This window comes from Microtus ochrogaster, chromosome 8 (assembly GCF_000317375.1).
Source record: "Microtus ochrogaster isolate Prairie Vole_2 chromosome 8, MicOch1.0, whole genome shotgun sequence".
Classification (NCBI taxonomy): Eukaryota; Metazoa; Chordata; class Mammalia; order Rodentia; family Cricetidae; genus Microtus; species Microtus ochrogaster.
The window spans coordinates 37154651-37173311 of record NC_022015.1 but is presented as its reverse complement, the minus strand read 5'-3'; the positions used below and the strand labels follow the sequence as shown (position 1 = coordinate 37173311).

At 50.1% G+C, this 18661-nt stretch overlaps 1 protein-coding gene across 1 annotated transcript; it reads left to right on the top strand.

The window, feature by feature from the left end:
* The first annotated feature begins 2230 nt into the window (after positions 1-2230).
* Positions 2231-7488, top strand: Fadd (Fas associated via death domain). The gene is made up of 2 exons (XM_005351603.3): positions 2231-2544; positions 4211-7488. The coding sequence occupies exons 1-2, from the start codon at positions 2259-2261 to the stop codon at positions 4549-4551; spliced, it is 627 nt and encodes a 208-aa protein (XP_005351660.1). The 5' UTR covers positions 2231-2258; the 3' UTR covers positions 4552-7488.
* The last annotated feature ends 11173 nt before the right edge of the window (positions 7489-18661 follow it).

Here is an 18661-nt window from a genome sequence, read left to right as displayed (position 1 = left end):
GTGTGCTGCGCCTTACTGAAGACAACTCCGCTTACATGAGATGCTGTGTATGCTGGGCCTCACTGAAGGCAACTCTGCTTACAAGAGATGCTGTGCGTGCTGCGCCTCACTGAATCTGCACCTCAGCCACTCAGCGGGGGTGGCTGATCACTGAGCACCAGGAATGCACCCGTCTCCATTAGAGTTGGGGTTACAGATGGGCACCACCTTCTCTGGCTTTTTATGTGGACGTCAGGATCTGAACTCAGGTCCACATGCTTGTGCAGCAGGTACTTTGCCCACTGAAGCCCTCGAATAAGCCTCTGCTTTATTTTTAACTTGCACATAGTCATCATGATGGCTACGGGGAACATACTGTGTTGTTCATGAAAGCTGGAGTCACAGTAGTTAACTTCCCCACGACCTCCGATGCTTTCTCTGATGACGAGATTCTGGGTCCTCTCTTCTACTGATTTTAATATGCAAATTACTGGGCCCATGAAATGGCTCAACAGTTAAGAGCACTTTATTGCTCTTGCCAAGGACCTGGACCCACGCAGCTACTCAAAACCAAACATATCTCTAGTTCTATAGAGCAGTGTTTCTCAACCTGTGGGTCATGACTCGTTTACTTCAAATGATCCTTTCACAGGGGCCACCTCAGTGTAAGCATTGCAGTTCAGATGGAAAGGGATCCTGGCAGACGGGAGTCAGGAAATGCTGAATGTTACAGCTCCGGTGGATGAGCATTCTGGCAGTCGGGAGCCAGGGAATAGCACAGGTCACAGTAAGTGTGGCAGTTTACAGTGCAACTCTAGGGAAAGGCTTTCCCGATGTAACAGCTCTGCTCACAGAAGAGAGCTCCCCCAGCGAAGTTGTTACAGTTTGGTTCAGGTACCCTGAGTGTAACAACTACGCTCTGCTAGGGGAAGGTTTCCCCTGTGAAAGTGTTACCGCCCTGCTCTGCTCTGCTCCTCCATCTCCAGCTTCCCCAGCGAAGTTCTAACATCTCTGCTAGGAGAAGGCTCCCCCAGCAAAAGCGGCTTCAGTCTGCCTCTGCTTGCAGGGCTTATATAGGGTTTCTTAGGGACAGCATTTTCCCAGGGAGAAGAGAAAATGGTTAGCTTTCCCTGCTCAGGGATTAGTTTAATTGGTCAGGGGCAGAGATGACTAATTTTAGGGCCAAAGTGTGTTTCTTTCATTGGCCTTTTTAGTGTTTTGGCTCTAGTTTTGGGGCCAGGGCATATTTCTTTCACTTGCTTTGATTCTAGGGCCAAAGTGTGTTTCTTTGGCACTGGTTTCAGAGTCAGGGTGTATTTCTTTAATTCTGGGTTCCTTTCACTGACTCGGGTCTCTGAGCCAGAGTGTGTTTCTTTGACTGGCCCTTTTCCCTACACTCAAATCATCAGAAAACAGATATTTACATTAGGATTCACAACGATAGCAAAAATTACAGTTATGAAGTAACAACGAAAATAATTTATGGTTGGGGTCACCACAACATGAGGAACTGCCTTAAAGGGACAATGCATTAGGAAGGTTGGGAACCATTGCTCTTGAGAACCCACACCCTCTTCTGAACCCAGTGGGTACTACACCCATGAGGGCCACTTAGGGGCACTTAAACTACAAATGCTCATTCACACAACAAAAATAAATATTTAATGTTTTTGAAATCTGTGTGTGTGTGTGTGTGTGTGTGTGTGTGTGTGTTTCATCTGCGTACCATATGTGTGCCTGCAAGAAGAGGGTGTCAAAGCCCCTGGGACTGAAGTTACAGATAGTTGTGAGCCATCATGCAGGTGCTGGGAGTTCAAAGAAAGAAAGAACAGCCAGTGCTCTTAACCCCTGAGCCATCTCTCCAGTCTGTAAATAAATCCTTTAAAAAAAAAAAATTGTGCTTGAATGTGATCCAGCCACAGTAAGCATCCCTGCGGCCCTCAGCTACCCTCCCAGCCCCCCACACACAGAAGGGCTGCACAGCTCCGCAGAGGTAAACCTGGAACCTCAAGAGCCCACCCAGACCATCGCCCTCACGCCGCCGGCTAATGATCTGTCCCTCGCGACCCCCGCCTCCCCCGGGAACCACGGTGCGCAAGCGCTAAAGCCACAGAGACGCAGGTGTCAAAACTACCGAGAGTGCCAACCCGGGCGGAAACGGCTACGGCCACGCGCGAGACGCATGCGTGGGATCTGGAATTCTCGCGAGGCGCTTGGCGGGAAAGCCCGCGGTGATTTCCTGTGTGGAATCGCTGAGGGTAGCCCGGCGCGTCACTGCCATGGATCCCTTCCTGGTGCTGCTGCACTCCCTCTCCGGCAGCCTGTCGAGCAGCGATCTGATGGAGCTCAAGTTCCTGTGCCGTGAGCGCGTGGGCAAACGCAAGCTGGAGCGCATGCAGAGCGGCCTGGACCTGTTCTCTGTGCTGCTGGAGCAGAACGATCTGGGCCGCAATCATACCGGGCTGCTGCGCGAGTTGCTGGCCTCGCTGCGCAGGCACGACCTACTGCAACGCCTGGACAACTTCGAAGCGGGGCTGGCGGTCTCGACCGCGCCGGGGGAGGCAGGTGGGCTCGGGGGCGGGAGGAGGCGGGGAAATGGGCGGGGAAGCCTGGCCAGTACCCTAGCCTCAGGGTGCCCTTTGTGTGCTCCTACTAGGAGGGACTCTAGGGCACGCCCACTTCTCGGGTGGGCGAGCCGGAACGGAACTACGGGGATCCGGTGCGTGTCTTACAGTGCCGGGGTTGAACCCGTAGTCTTGCTAGTGCTAAGGAGGCGCTCGCTCTCCTACCACTTGCCCAGCACCAAGATGAAGTTGCCTCGGACCTCCAATGCTTGGTTCTCCACTCCCCGGGTCAATTGAAAACTCGGCTAAGAAATGGATGTGTCTAAGGCACCCTAAGTCCATTGAGGGTAGAGCTGAAGAAAGTAGGCAAAGGTCAAGGTGTGCCTGCTCCTCGTCCCCATTTCCATAGTGGGAGTGTCTGTGGCCAAGCAGTGTGCTTCCTAGCCAAAGGAGCTTTGTGCTGCGGCTGAGCTTCCCGGTCCAGAGTGCACAGTGCCTGGTTATCCTCTGTTGCTTTCGTTTTGCAGTAAAGAGGAAGCACTATGGCTTCCCATAATGCACAGTGCCTGGCAGCCACAACTGAGCCACACCAATCTGGCCTTGGGGTGTGGATGCAAGTCGAGCATCTGTTAGACTCTAACTCACTTGTGATAAATACCCGAGAAGCCATTTAAAGGGACAAAGGGCCTCCATTGCTCTTGGTCTGCAGTGAGGCAGGAACTCAGGCTGCTGAGGGCATGGTGGAGCAAAGCTGATTGCCTCATGGCTGCCAGGAAGGAGCTTGGGCCAGAATACACTCCCCCAATAGTACAGCCTCTGCTTCTGAGTAGGCAGTGCCTCTGAGGCTTTCCACCACCTTCCAGTAACACCATCAAGGTGGGAATCGGTGGACTGACCCACCGGTGAGCTCAGAGCTATCCTGATCTGCTCTCCTTTTCTTGATTGGATCCACCCCTGAGGGACTAAGCCTTCCTTGTAGGAGCCTTTGGCACCGTGAAGGGCTCTATAGTCAGGAGCTCTGAAATCTAAAATGCAGCAAAATCAGACCCCACCCCCCCAAGTACCGACACCACATGCCATGACACAGAACTATTTGAAACAGATTGTTTCCTCTGCCCGTGTACCAGTTACTTGTACTTTGTGTGTACAAGTTACACAAGAAAACAGGTTATGCATTTATATCACCAAGGCATTTAAGTGTTTACTATTGTTGCAGGAGTCCAGTAAGGGGTTCTCAGCCACTGCCCAGGGCTCCCTGGACCACTTAGTCATCTTCTTCCACGTTGCCCATGCCTAGCAGGGGCTCCAGAGTGTGGCAAAGGTCATGGTGTAGAATGAGGTGACTGTAGCTTTGGGGGACATTAGCCAGCCTGCTATTGAGGGTTTGAAGGTGGCCCTAGTTTTTCTCCCTCTGACTCCTCAGCCTTTCCTCAGTTTCTGATCTTTTAAGCTGCAGCTCGCTGGGACTCATTCTGAGGGGGTGTGACTAGGCAGGTTAGGAGGCCAATGTAGGTCCCTTGTAGTAGCTCCTGGGCTGCTAAGTATCTCTGCCTCCACGGGACCTGCTGGCTTTAGTGATGCTGATTTTGAAGTGCTCAGTTCACATTTAGTGGCCCATGGGAAGACTTCCCCCAGCTCCTCTGTAAGTCTGCTGTTTTCCCTCTTAGATCTGCAGGTGGCATTTGACATCGTGTGTGACAATGTGGGGAGAGACTGGAAGAGACTGGCCCGCGTGCTAAAATTGTCTGAGGTCAAAATTGACGGGATTGAGGAGAGGTACCCCCGAAGCCTGAGTGAGCAGGTAAGGGAGACTCTGAGGGTCTGGAAGATTGCCGAGAGAGAGAAAGCCACAGTGTCTGAACTGGTGAACGCACTGCGGATGTGTCAGCTGAACCTGGTGGCTGACCTGGTGGAAGAAGCGCTGCAGACCCGGGGATCAGTGACTGGGAGTGAGAATGTGTCCCGAGTGCTGTGGGACTCAACTGTGTCTTCCTCACAAGCACCGTGACAAGCCTGCCACTCCTGACAGGAGCCACGGTGGACTATACACACACCATGATGCATTACCAAGTGCCTTCTGTTCCCAGTGCCACAAAGACCTCGTTGATCCAGACCAGACCCACTCACGAGCCCACTCACTGAACTAGCTCCTGAAGTAAAGCTGTTATGTATAGAACCTCTTTCTTCTCAACTTTGGGGACTCATGGAACTTCCTTTGGTGTTCTCCACTGCTGCTCCTCCCCTGAGAGAAGTCCCTCGTCCTGCAAAGAGGAAGTTAGAGCTAAGGCCACAGGTGCTGAAAGTTTGAGAGCCTTTCTGTCCTTTGGGACACCAGCCCAGTTCAGAGCACTTGACTGCCCCACTGTTGGCCATCTGTCCCATTTCCTTAGAGGCCATCAGAGCAGTCCTAACCTGCAAACAAGTGTACCCTGTGCATCAGCTCCTGCGAGAACTGAGTCTAAAGTTCACAGCCTACAGAAATTGCTGCCTCTGGGAAGGACTGATTTAAAGGGTAGCTCCCCTGCTTCTAACGTGGTCTTTAAACAAGTGCCCTGAGCCTAGATGTCATGGCTCACTCTGAAATTCTAGCACTTTAGAGGATTGCATTCCATGGCAACATGAATGAGGGCTACACATGAGGCCTTCTCACAAAAACAAGTGTCTTTACCTGGAAACACCTGTGCCCCCCCCCCGGAATTTCCCCTGTGTTAAGGACCCTTCTGATCTTGGAAGTCCAGCGGGCTGTCTGCTGTCTTTACAGCCCTGGGTGCTAGTTGTGAATGGGGTGATGACAATTCCTGTCTGCTTTGCTTCACACCAGCAGGGGGCCCTGTCTGCCACACTAGGTCACCAAGCTTTCCAACCTTTGGCTGGGTACACCTTTGATCATAGCACTCAAGGAGGTAGAGGCAGGTGGATCTCTGATCTGTGAGTTCGAGGACAGCTAGCCTACAGAGCAAACTCAGACCAGCTACATGGAAAGACACTATCTGAAAAGTTCTTGTCTGGAGTTTTCTTAGACCCGAGGTTCACCTGACAGAGTGAAGAGCTGCACCCCACTATCCTGAGCCTAGTGTTTGCTTCATAAGTGAACAGCCTGGGGCCTGTGCTCAAACATTGATCAAACATTTCCTGAGGTTCCCCCTCTCTGCTCTACCCACCCCACCAGGCAGCTGACCCCTCAGCATACGTGGGCTCTCCTCAGCCCCCTTCTCATTTATTGTTGACCCCTTCACTGCTGCATTCCTGGGCTGCAGCCTCCCCAGCCTCGAGCCTACTGTGCTTTTCAGCCCAGCGCCTGTCCATCTGGCTGTTCTGCCTCGCTCAAACTATTGGCCATTGAGGCCTCTCCTGTCTTCTCTGGGAACTCATCCTGTTTTCTCTGACCCTGTGTCCCACCTGGCTACAGCCACAACCCTCTTATCTCTGCTCCCTAGAATATGCATAGGCCTGTGCAAGGTCTCTGGTGGGTATTTGCTGTGGTCCTCTCTAGCCCCTTCCCCCTACCACCATTTTGAGGGATTTTGCTTTGAGACAGGGTGTCATGTAACCCAGATATAACTTAGACCTGAAACTCACGGTGTAACTGAAATGACTTAGAACTCCTTCCTGATCCTCCTGCCTCTGCTTCTCAAGTGCCCTGATCACCAGTGTAGCCTCACTCAGGCCCAAGTCTGGGCAGCCTGGCCAGCCCTACTGAGACGCTTACTGATGCCGTTCAAGTGCTCTGTGGCAAGCCACAGGTTGGTGGACGTGCATGTCGCTTTTTTTTTAACAGCTCAGGAGTCCGAAATGGTGCTCCAGAGCTCAGTAAGGATGTGAGCAGGCCTCTGTCCTTCTAGATTTAAGAGAATATTCCATGGCTTTTGGAGCCCCTTCATTGTGCCATTTGCTGCATTCCGCTTCCCTCTTCAAGTGACAGCTTAGATCATGTCTCAGTTGCCACTGCTACAGGGCTTGTGGGCCACCAGAGGAATTTATCCCTTTGTAGAGTTTTTCCAGCCATGTTGGGAGATTATAACAGGGTCAGCACCCCACAAATCTCTGCATCTCCCCAGCTTGTGTCCAGTTTTGCCCTGGACACCTCAGCACGATCCCACCCCCGTTAATGACCGGAGAACTCCGCACTCACCAGTGACTGTCCACCTTGCCTGCCCTTCACTCCTCAGCACCCAGCAGGACCTTGGCTTCTGCCCATCCCCCACCAAGGGTTGGAACAACAGACCCGCCTGTTCCTAGAAGCCAGCCACCCTACATATTTTTAGCTTCCTATTTTTGAATTCCACAATCATTTCTGAGTCATCCAGCTGCCTGCCTTCTGGTCACAAGGTCCCTGTGTGGACTCTGTTTCAGACCAGCCAGGGGGATATGATGTGCTGGACCATGTGATGGGCCCTGGCCTTCCAGTAGCTGATGGAGGCAGCTCTGATTTGCTAGGAGCTGTGGTCTAAGTGGAGGCTGGCCTGAGAGATATTTGCCAGCCGTGGGACTCACTGTCACCAAGGCTTTCCTGAGCCAAAGCCAAGTGACAGAGCCTGAGGGTTGTTTTTTGTTTTTGTTATTGTTTTCTTGTTTGTTTGTTTGTTTTTGGTGTGGCTAGAACAGGACAGCATGGTGGGCATGTGTGTGGAGGTTCATGGCTCCCAGACTCCCAAGCCTGAATGGACTGTGGAGATGATATATAGTCCCTGTCCATCAAAATAAGACAGGCATGTTGCTCATATGTAGTATCTTAACATCGGAAGCTGAGGCAGGAGAATCACTACATTTTAAGATCATCCTGGGCTAAACAGACCTCATATCAAGCAAAAAGTCAGGTGTGTTGTGGTATATACACCTGTAATCCCAGCACTTGAGAAGCTAGTCGGGGAGGATCAGGTACAGGCAGGGTCTCTCACTGAATCTAAGTCCAGCCTAAGCTGCATGAAACCCTACCTCAAAAAAAAAAAAAAAAGCCAACCCTGCCACCAAAAAGAAAAACCCACACTGCGTATTTGTGAGCCACCGTGTGGTTGATGGGAATTGAACTCAGGACCTTTGGAAGAGCAGGCAATGCTCTTAACCACTGAGCCATCTCTCCAGCCCCTTACACTTTGTATTTGGATAGGCACAGGACTCTGGGCTCAGTAGTGGCTGCAGCAGGTCAACTCCAACACCTTGGGTCCCTGAACTGTGTGATAATTAACGGTTAATGGGTCTGTTGTGTGTTTTCCCAGCTGGTCTGTGTGCATCTAATTACATTGCTAATTTGAATTCTGTATGTTTGCCAGGCTTCTCATTTACTGGTGGTCACAAGGTCTGGGAGATCTCAATCCAGTTTTTTTATATGGCAGAGTTCCACTGTTAGTGAAAGCCTGGGACAGTGGCACTTTTTCCCATGGGTCTCCTGGCTAGAGGCAGTAGAACACAGCTAGTGCCCTCCAGTGAGGTCAGCAGTCATCACTCATACACTACATTTCTCTCCCTTGCCTGCCCACAGTTAAAACCCAGCTCATAAACCTGATGGCAGCTGAAACTGCTACCAACTTGACTAAAGACCCCAGGCTAGTCTTGTTTCTACCATACTTGTGTCCTTGGGAGACCAATTCAGGCCCATCCCAGCAGCTTCTAAATAAAGTCTTTGCTTCCTCTGAGTTTGCACAGACACTGAAAGTCCCATGTGTCCCCTAGCTTTCCTACCAGGCAGGAAAAATACATGCAAAGATGCTGAGATTTCTTTTCACTGGAAGATTAACTAGGGCAGGGATGGTCATTCTTTGGGGCCAAGTGTGTCCACTGGTGCTATGTCCATTCATGGTTCCCTACAGCTCTGACCCAGGATCCAGAGAAGATCCTCCCCTCTTGCCATATTACCTCAGGCCCCTGGGGATAGAATTCCCCAAGCTAATCAATGGCTACTTGCACAAACTTATGCTGTAACAGACTCCCAGACCTTACCACAACTGAGGCCATGTTGGGAGTACCAGTTGAGCCATGAAACTCAGCCCATAGACTGCACCACCTGCCAAAATGAAAACAAAGACCTAATCCATTAAAGCCCATAGTTCTAGGAAAGTGTCTAAATGTATCAACCTTGCTTTTTGGCTTCTGTAGTTCTGTTTCTGGCTAACTGTTCTTGCTAACTGAACATGCTAATTGAATTGCATGTCAATCTAGGATGGAGTTTATGCTCCTGCCCCTAGAAGGCCTTTCTCCAGGCACGACTGTATTAGACAGCTTGCCAGACCCAAGCCTGGATACCTTCACTGACTGGCCTTCAATCCTTGGAACTTAGTGGGAAGTCAATAACTGGAAACTTGTGATTGGTATGGATTTAGTGCTTCCTTTGCATGCTACATACACAATTGTCACAACACTCTCTTGTGCTGCTTCCTGGTGTTGCAATATTAGGACCAATAAAAGGCTTTTCCGTTGAACCAAGAGCAGCAATTTTTTTTAAAGATTTATTTATTTATTATGTACACAGTGTTCAGCCTCCACACCTGCAGGCCAGAAGAGGGCACCAGATCTCATTACAGGTGGTTGTGAGCCACTATGTGGTTGCTGGGAATTGAACTCAGGACCTCTGGAAGAACATTCAGTGCTCTTAACCTCTGAGCCATCTCTCCAGCCCGAGAGCAGCAATTTTAACGGCAGGAGGCTAGTCACTGCAGATTCCTGGGAGCTGCCGGCAGTCCTTGAAGCATGTAGTCGTCCAGAGCTTAGGAGTTGGTTAGGAGCATAGCTGCTGCTGTTACTGACTGTAAACCTTGAACTCAGGACCTCTGGAAGAATATTCAGTGCTCTTAACCTCTGAGCCATCTCTCCAGCCCGAGAGCAGCAATTTTAACGGCAGGAGGCTAGTCACTGCAGATTCCTGGGAGCTGCCGGCAGTCCTTGAAGCATGCAGTCGTCCAGAGCTTAGGAGTTGGTTAGGAGCATAGCTGCTGCTGTTACTGACTGTAAACCTGTAACCTGAGACCTTGGGAGGGGTGTTCACCTTGCAGCCCACGGGACATGCTAAAATTTATTATGTTTGTGGGCATTCCCGCCATGATGTGCAGATGGAGGTCAGGGGACAATTTGGTGGAATTGGTTTTCTTTTTCCATCTTTTTGTGGGTTCTGAGGATACAACTCAGGTTGCCAGGCTTGCATAGTAAGCGCCTTTCCCTGATGACCCATCTCACCTGCCCTGAGGATGTTTTTTTGTTTTTGTATTTTTGTTGTTTGTTTGGTAGCTTGATTATAATTCTGAAGTGAATTTTGGAGATAACATCTTCTCTGGAAGTTGTTGGGCCCCCCACCCCAGGCCATCAGTCGCTGCCTCTGAGACTTGCAGTCATCCCTCTCTTGGAGGGGCTTGGAGCTGTAAGCCTGTCTCTGGTAGCGCTGTCCTAGCCCTCAGTCCTCCCAACATCAGAAGGACTGCCTTCTCCTCCTGATGGCCCTACACCACAGCCTCCTCCTGATGGCCCTATACCACAGCCTTCTGGCCGGCACATCCGGGGGAGATTATGCTTCTGCTCTTCAGGTGCCTCTCTAGCTTCAGGCTGCGCTGAAGGAGCAGGAGGAGACTCGGAGCCAGTGAGAAACAACCAGGATGGCGGGTGTGGGCAATAGTGGAAGGAGGGCTTGGGTGGTGTTCAGTCTCGGCACAGAATGGAGCACAGAGGGCTGCTGGGCTGCTGGTACTGGGTTCTTTAAGAAAGCAGACTGAGCAAGCCATGGAGAGCAAGCCAGTATGCAGCAACTCTCCATCAACTAACTCCTGCCTCCAGATTCCTGCCCTGTTTAAGTTCCTGTTCTGACTTCCTTTGGTGATAGACTATGATGTGGGAATATGAGCCAAATAAACCCTTTCCTTCCCAACTTGCTTTTGGTCATGGTGTTTCATCATAGCAATAATAATCCTAACTGGGACAGACCCTGTCACCCCCTCCCCCAAAAATCTTTTTATAAGAAAGCAAAGAATAGCCAGGTGGTGGTGTTGGAATCCTTTAGTCTTAGCATTCAGGAGGCAGAGGCAGGTGGATTTCTGTGAGTTCGAGGCCAGCCTGGTCTACAGAGTGAGTTCCAGGACAGCCAGGGCTACACAGGGAAACCCTGTCTCAAGGGGAGGGGAAGCAGAGAGTAAAGTGAGTGAATACTGGTGCTTAGCTCACTTTCACCATTTTATTAATTTTAAAAGATTTTATATATTTGTAGAGGCACTGAGGCATGATACATGTGTGGGAGGTCAGAGGACAACTTACAGGAGTTGGTCGGGTCTCTCCTTCCACCTTTGGGTCCCAGGGGTTGAACTCAGATTTTCAAGTTTGACTGCAAGTGCCCTTACCTGCTAAGCCATCTCGCCCTCATCCCTGCCCTGGGAAAGTCTCACCTGCAATTACAATGGGTCTCCCCACATAAATTAATGTAATCGAGATAATTACCCACAGTCTGCGTAAAGGTTCATCTCTCAGGTGATCTGGATTCTGTCCAGTTGACAGTTCACATTGCCTTTCATAAGATCAGCAGACATTCTCCAGGAGACAAACCGCTCAGACCTAGGAAACTGTGGGAAAGGCCAGGGGGTGAGAAATTAGAGGAGTTAGCTGGCCTCGGGCAGGGGGTTGAGAGTAGGAGACCAGCCTAGGCTGACTAGACTCTATCCAAACTACGACCCCGTGCCCACACCCCACCAAACAAAAGTTGTGTGGTGGCACACACTGGTGATCAGGAGGTGAAGGTGGGAAGGTCATGTTCAAAGCCAGCATAGACTTCAGGAGACCTTGCCTCAAAGAAGCAAAAGGAGCCAGGCATGGTGGCACACGCCTTTAATCAGCATTCAAGAGGCAGAGGCAGGCAGATCCCCGAGTTCAGGACCAGCTGACTTGAGGGCCACTTGGTGATGTCTGTCACCATTTGAGATACCTTAAGGTATATCCACAAAGCACTCTGACTTTGTACTCTGACAAACTCTGTTACAAGTGTCTCTGGGAGCCGGGCGGTGGTGGCGCACGCCTTTAATCCCAGCACTCGGGAGGCAGAGGCAGACGGATCTCTGTGAGTTCGAGACCAGCCTGGTCTACAAGAGCTAGTTCCAGGACAGGCTCCAAAACCACAGAGAAACCCTGTCTCGAAAAAAACAAAAAAAAAAAAAAAAAAAACAAAAAACAAGTGTCTCTGGGTCTCCTGAGTCTGGTGGTGTGGGGAGACAGGTTCCATCCACCTCTGCAGTGAGGAGGAGAGGAAGGGGTTCAGGTTGGGTGCATTGGGGGGTCCCAGGGTGAGTGGGGAGGAAGGGATAGAGTCTACTTCCTAGATTTGCTACCAGCCAGATGGAGCCAACCTGATCCACAGAACCTTCTACTGCCCAGTCAGGCACCACTGACCCAAGGAAGAGTCGAAGAGTTTGGGCTCAAGCCTTAGGGTCAGGAACCTCAACCCAAAGAGCAGAACTGATCGCTCTGGCCCAGGTTTTTACCACATACACAGTCACTATGCTTTTGCGCCTGTGCATGTCCATGGTGTAACCATTAGAGAAAAGAGGACTTCTCACTGCTGAGAGAAAGACATTTTAAAAACAGAGGAATTCTTAGCCCTACTTGAGACTATTTGGCTTCCCCTATGAGTTTCTGTCCTCCATTGCTAAGCTAAGGACATCAAAAAAATGACTCCCGAGCAAGAGGTAACTGGACCACTGCCTGGCTCCTGGACAAGTGGCCCTAAGACCCGTGGGCCTGTTGATATTCTGGAGACATATTCCAAGCCAGGTAACCAAGAGAAAATACAGAATGCATAAAGAAGATCTAGACAGCTCAAACCTACAGGTTGATGAAGGACATCAAAAGGAAAGAACATTTTCCCAGAAACAATTCGCAGGACTCTACTAACTGACCTTCACCAGGGTCCACAAAACCTCCTGAGTTGATCAGACCGAGGTGTGCTATCCTGGAATGGACAGCCTGGAACAGAATGTTTTCAGCTAGATGCCGGGCTTCTGTTCAAGTAAATCCAGAACAGACAGCCTTTACCCTGGTGAACTCTGGGAAAAATGACTTCATGGAGACTCAGCCTGTCAGGAAAGGTTACAAGTACCTGCTATGTTTGTTAGTTTGTCTTTGAGACGGTTTTTCTGTGTAACCCCAACTGTCCTGGAACTTGCTCTGTAGACCAGGCTGGTCTCGAAGTCAGAGATCTGCTTGTCTTCACCTCCCGAAAGCTGGGATTGAGGCCTATGCCTCTGGGTGGGTAAAAGCATTTCCCACCTGGACTGAAACTACTCCAGGAACTGCCCCCCCCAATCTGGTTTCCCACTAGCAATGGGGTCCAATAATGACCCAGCTTTCATAGGTAAAATCTCTCAATAGCTCAACTTTTAGACATAAATTGAAAACTTTATTTACTGTGTCAGACAGACAACCTCTGGGCAGGTTGAAAAAACAAACAGGGTGTTAAACCCTAAAAAACTCCTTAGAGTCCAGCAAAGGGTAGATAGACCTCCTTCCCTTGATGCCTTGCTTTGGGCCTGCTGCACCCCGTATAGGGAGGGGTTTCCTCACTGTGAGATTATGATTGGAAGACCTCCCCTCTGCTTCTCTTCTCTAGTAGTTCCTTTCTCCAGTTCCCACAGGCCCTCCAGTCCTCCATAAAGACTTCATCAGACTCTTCAAGAGACCCAGCTGACCTCCTAGTCCATTGCCAGTATCCCCTTGTTATCCCCAATGACACCATCTGTGTCAGGCGGGTAGCTAAAGGGGTGCTGGAGCCCCCCTGGAGAAGGCCTAACTGTTGTAGTGTGCTAGCAAACTAACCTGGTGACTCCCTCCACTCCTACAGCCGTGAAGGCAGCTGCCATTACACCATGGATCCACCACACCCAGGTCAAGAAAGCAGAAGCCAGGAACACTGCCACCAAATGGACTGTTTCCTGAACTATGGACCCATTAAAATTAAGATTTCCTCCAGCAGGCCTGGGCCCTTTCACTCCCTGCCCCTCTACCTCCTCCTGAGTCTTGTGTTTTGCCCTGTGGGTATGAGTACAGGGTCATGGTCCAACCCCCACTGCCCTCAGGCCTGGACTGGGGAACTGAGGAAGACAGATGCAGGGGAGAAATTATCTAGCCTGACTGCAGACCAGCAACCCATATTCCGTCTTGACCTTTGCTTTCTGGTGCCTCGTTAAGTTTCTGCTTGAATCAGAGAAAAAGAGGATGTGGGAGCGGATGTATCATCTTTTGAGGTAGGGATACAGAGTTTATAATTCTGTTCATGTGCTCTGGCTGGGTCCTTTAGTTGCCAAAAACAAGGGACTTTCCATTGCAAAGAATGGGGTTATGAAACAGAGGCTTCTTAAAAGCCACATGAATGAATACATATGTATAGAAAGAAAGGCCTTCCCAAGGAATGCACAGTGGGAAAATGTAGTCCAATGGCCATATTTCGTAAGAAAGATTCTGGCCTATGGGAAACGGAGAACCTGGGGAATCAGATTGTACCACAGGAAAGAACTTGATGAATAGACTACTATCCAGAAGAACCCCCTCAGTGTCCAGACTTTTGGGTCCTAACAAAGATCTCCTACCCATGCCAAAACCCTGACCAATTCTCCCTTCCAAAGATGCTCCCTGACGTAACACACCCGGGCAGGTCAGAGTCCCACCTTCCACCGTCCCTCAGTTAATCATTCCCAGCTAGAAATTGGCTAGGATTGCTTGTTCTGCTTAAACCCCCAATCTCTGTTCTACATGAGGATGGGAACTATCCAGACTGCCAGCCCATTGACTGATAAAATTTACTGTGACTGGGGGCAACCCAAATTAACATTAGAGGACTTACAAGGGGCTGGAGCTTGTCTAATATCTCCAACCCTTAACCTAAGTACTCCCCCCTACTCTGATGTGGTTGGTTCCGCCTTGCGGGTTAACTCACCTGGACAACGCCTGCTATTATTACTTGGTTGGTGTGTGTTAAGTTTGATTAAATGTGCCTCTTCTGATGCTTTCCAAACTGAGATACCCAGTTCACGTGTCATAGTACACATTCTGCCTCACATATACCTAGATAATGGAGAAGAAGGGAGAATACTTTAATATGGACCCTGGACTACAGATTTAAAAAGGAGCTGTTGCTGTCCTCATCCCACTCCTGGTGAGAGCTGGCGTAGCCGGCTCAACAGCCATGGGTGATGAGCTCTGTCAGGGGAACGAGAACGTTAAGGAACTAAGCAGACAGGGCCTAGGCGCATTAAGAGTTTCTATTTCTGAATTAGCACAACAGTTAGACTCCCTGGTGGAAGCGGTCCTACAAAACCAGGGAGGCTTAGACTTCTCGCGGAACTGAACCGAGGACGTGTGTAGCTTATGAGACAGGAAGGACTAACATGGCTTTGGGAGAAACCTGTTGTTTCTATGCTAATTGATGAGGAGCAATTAGAGAAAATCTGGCCGTGGCTGAGGAAAACCTCCAAAAGAGAAAGACAAAGACGTGACTCATCACTGGTGCCGGTCTCTGTTCTCTTGTTTCCTCAGCTGACTGCTCTGCTATCGCCACTCACTGGGCCTTTAATCCTCATTCTGACTGCATTAATGGTGAGGCCCTGCATCTGAAACTGTATGGCCAGTTGTGTAAGACAAAAGGAATTCATCAAATGAATGGTCTTCAGGACCAACTATACCTCTTGAGAGCGGGATGAGTCCACAGTTTGACTCGTTCACTAAGACGGGTGGGGATGGGCCAGGGCAAAGTTTCCTCCATCTTGTCTCAGCTGGAGCCATCTTTGGTTTCAGCTGAAACTGACCTCCCTTTCTATCCTCACTGTGAAAAGTCCCGTGGGAAAGTACCCAACCCTGTTCTAGAAACTTAAGGTGGAAATGCCTTGGCTTTAAAAAAAAAAAAATATGTACATGTTTTGGGGTTCTTTCTGTTAAACTGCTAGCTTGCTTTACTTCCCCCTGCGGCTGCCAACCAGGATGTAGTTTTCCTGTGTCTTTGCCTTTAAAAATCTCCCTGTAAAATGCACTGGAGGCTGCTCTGTGAGGAGGGTCACTGACTGCCTTAATACAGATCTCAATCAGGACTGTGGTCGTGCTGAGCGGTCTCTGGGTCTCTACCCTACAACAAGTCCACACAGCAGGACAATCAGCAGCAGCTTGCTGACCCCCAGGGAAAGGCAAACAGCAGGCACTCGAAGATGACCAGTGTCTGGTGAGACAAGAGAAGCTTTCGGGGAAGAGGGTAACATGAGGCCTACGTTCCGGAAGTGCCCCTGGGCTTTGGCAGCCCACAGCTAAGCCCGAGCTGGCCAGAGCCCAGGGAAGACAGGGCACTGATGTCTGGACAGCTTCCCAAGCCCTTTCAGCACGGGAAAACCAAACTCTCCCCGTGAGGGTGCCAGGAGTGGGGAGAGGAAGGGAAAGACATCTTCTCTGAGACTTTGCTGGCTGGGTTCAGATCAATGAAGGCCCTTCTATTTATTCACTTTTAATTTAAATCTATATATTCTAGAGAATATTTTTTAGATTTTATTTTTATTCATGTGTTTTGCCTACGTGTGTATGAATACCACGTGTATTCGGTGCCCTCAGAGTTTGGAAGAGGATGTTGAATTTTCTGAAACTGAAGTTGTGAGCTGTCATGTAGACCTGGGAACTAAACCCAGGTCCTCTTGTGAGCAGCTAATGCTCTTGACCCGTGAGCCATCTCTCTAGCCTCTGAGTTGTTTTGTTTTTGTTTTTGCTTTTTTTAAGGTAGGGTCTCATGTAGACCAGGCTACCTTCAAACTCACAGTGTAGTTAAGGATAACTTGAACTCCTGAACCTCCTTCTTCCATCTCCAGCATGTTGGGATTATAGCTATATGCCACCATACCCAGTTTTATGTAGGATGGAGGGATATGTAACCCAGGGCATCCTGCATGCTAGGCAAGTTCCTAGAGAACTGAGCTACAACCTCAGGTCTATTTGTTGGGCTGGTGTTTTGTTTTGAGGATAAGGTCTCACTCTGTAGCCCAGAGTGGTCTATAAGTGTGAGAATCCTCTTGCCTCGGGCCCCAGAGTGCTGGGGTTATAGACATGTGCTGTCTGTCATTCCTGGCATCCTTCATCATTCATTTACCCTGGATGCAGGGTGCTGTCCTTGGCATCAGGATGTGAATCAGGGATGTGCCTCAGCATGCACCTCAGTACTGCTCCGGTGTCCTTCCACCCCATAAATGGAGCTGAGATGATGACAGGTTTATTAAGCTGTGTGGCCACCCCCACACGTCCTCGGTTCTGGCCTGCTCAGTACTTGTCTCAGTTACTATTCTATTGCTGTGATTAAGGCTTCCTAACCAAGGCAAAGTATAGCAGAAAGAGTATGAGGACTTACAGTTTTGGAGGGTGAGTCCATGGCCATCATGGCAGGGAATATGGCAGCCTGCAGGCAGGCATGGGGCTGGAGCAGTAGCTAAGGTCTCACACCTTGAGACAAAGCCACAAGGCAGAAAGAGAGGAAACTAATTGACAATGGCTTGGACTTTTGAAACCTCAAAAGTGACTCACTCCCAGTGACACAACTACTCCAGCAAGGCCACGCCTCCTAACCTTTCCCAGACAGTTCCACCAACTAGAGACAAAGCATTCAAATATGTGAGCCTACAGGAACCATTTTCATTCAGACCCTCAGAGCACTCTAAGGCCCTCCAGAACTTTCCATCTTTCCAAACTAAAACTCTACGCTCACTTGTTCTCGAATGCTATTGTCCAGGTATAACATTGCCACTGCTGTCTGGAGCAGCTAGGACGGCCGCACAAAACCCTCAAGCTGGAATCTATTGAATAGACTTATAGAAGGTGAGCTGGGAGGGTCATCTGATCCTCACTTGCCATTCCAGCCACACCCCCTGCCCTCCCTTCTCAGCTGCATGTAACCCCAGCTTCAGGGTGTCACAGTTTCAGGAGACATAAAGGGTGCATGTAGCTATGCAGGACACCATCTGTGCTATTCACCACTGCAAGGTCACCCACACTCCTGTAAGGAGCCCCTCACCTATGTAAGTAAGCCCGGTAACTCACTGCATGCTGCACTGGACTTGGCGGAATGTCCCTTTGGTCTGAAGGCTCGCTGTCTGGGGAACCTACATTTGTTCCTGTCTCTTCAAGAAAAATGTTATGCAACTCCACTAACCGCTGCTGCCCCAGCTGTCTTTCTGTCTGAGTTTGACTGCGGTAGGGACCTACTATGGGTAGGATGACGTCACGTATCTTTTTGTGAATGACTTCCATTTCGGGGTTCATCCACTGCAGAGGTCTGAGATTTAGGTCACTTCGTTTTACCACAGGCATCTTGGCAGCTCTTCTCTATTCAGAGAAGAAATGTTTAGATGGATGTAGAAGAGTCTTGCTTCCCACCAATCACAGGGATAGGAGGGGAAGGAGTCGGAGCCCAGAAGGGCAGGGCCAGCACACGGCATTTTCCCAGCAGAGCTCAATGGAATGGCACGTTCACCCCTGGAGGCAGGAGATGACTAAGACTGGGGAGGACCAACAGGTGGGACAAGGTCCGGTGATCCTGGCCGAGGCGGGGTGATCCTGTCTGGCTTCTTTCTGTGCCATCTACAAGGTGAACTTCCTGTGTCTCCTCAGCCTCTGGTGCTTTTCCTGCTGTGCCCCCACCTGCTCTTTGTAGGCTACCCCTCACAGCCCCGGTGGGGTCCACTCCCTAGCCTGGTGCTGGTGGCTTCCATGCTAACTTCCACTTAACCCCCCTCCCACAGACTCCTCTTTGGCCATTGAACATGCTTTGATTTCGCTGCCTCTGACCTGAACCAGGGGATAGAAGCTTTTTTCTTCTTTTTTTTCCCCCCGCCTTTTTGAGACAAGGCCTTTGTAGCTTAGAACTCACAGAGATCCACCTGCCTCTGCCTCCTAAATTCTGAGATTAAAGGTAGGCACCACCACCTGGCTGATTTCAGTTTGAGACAGGGTCTCATGAATCTCAGGCTGACTTCAAACTGGCTACATAGGCCGGGCGATGGTGACTTATGCCTTTAATCCCAGCACTCGGGAGGCAGAGGCAAGCGGATCTCTGTGAGTTCGAGACCAGCCCGGTCTACAGAGCTAGTTCCAGGACCAGGACAGGCTCCAAAGCCACAGAGAAACCCTGTCTCGAAAAA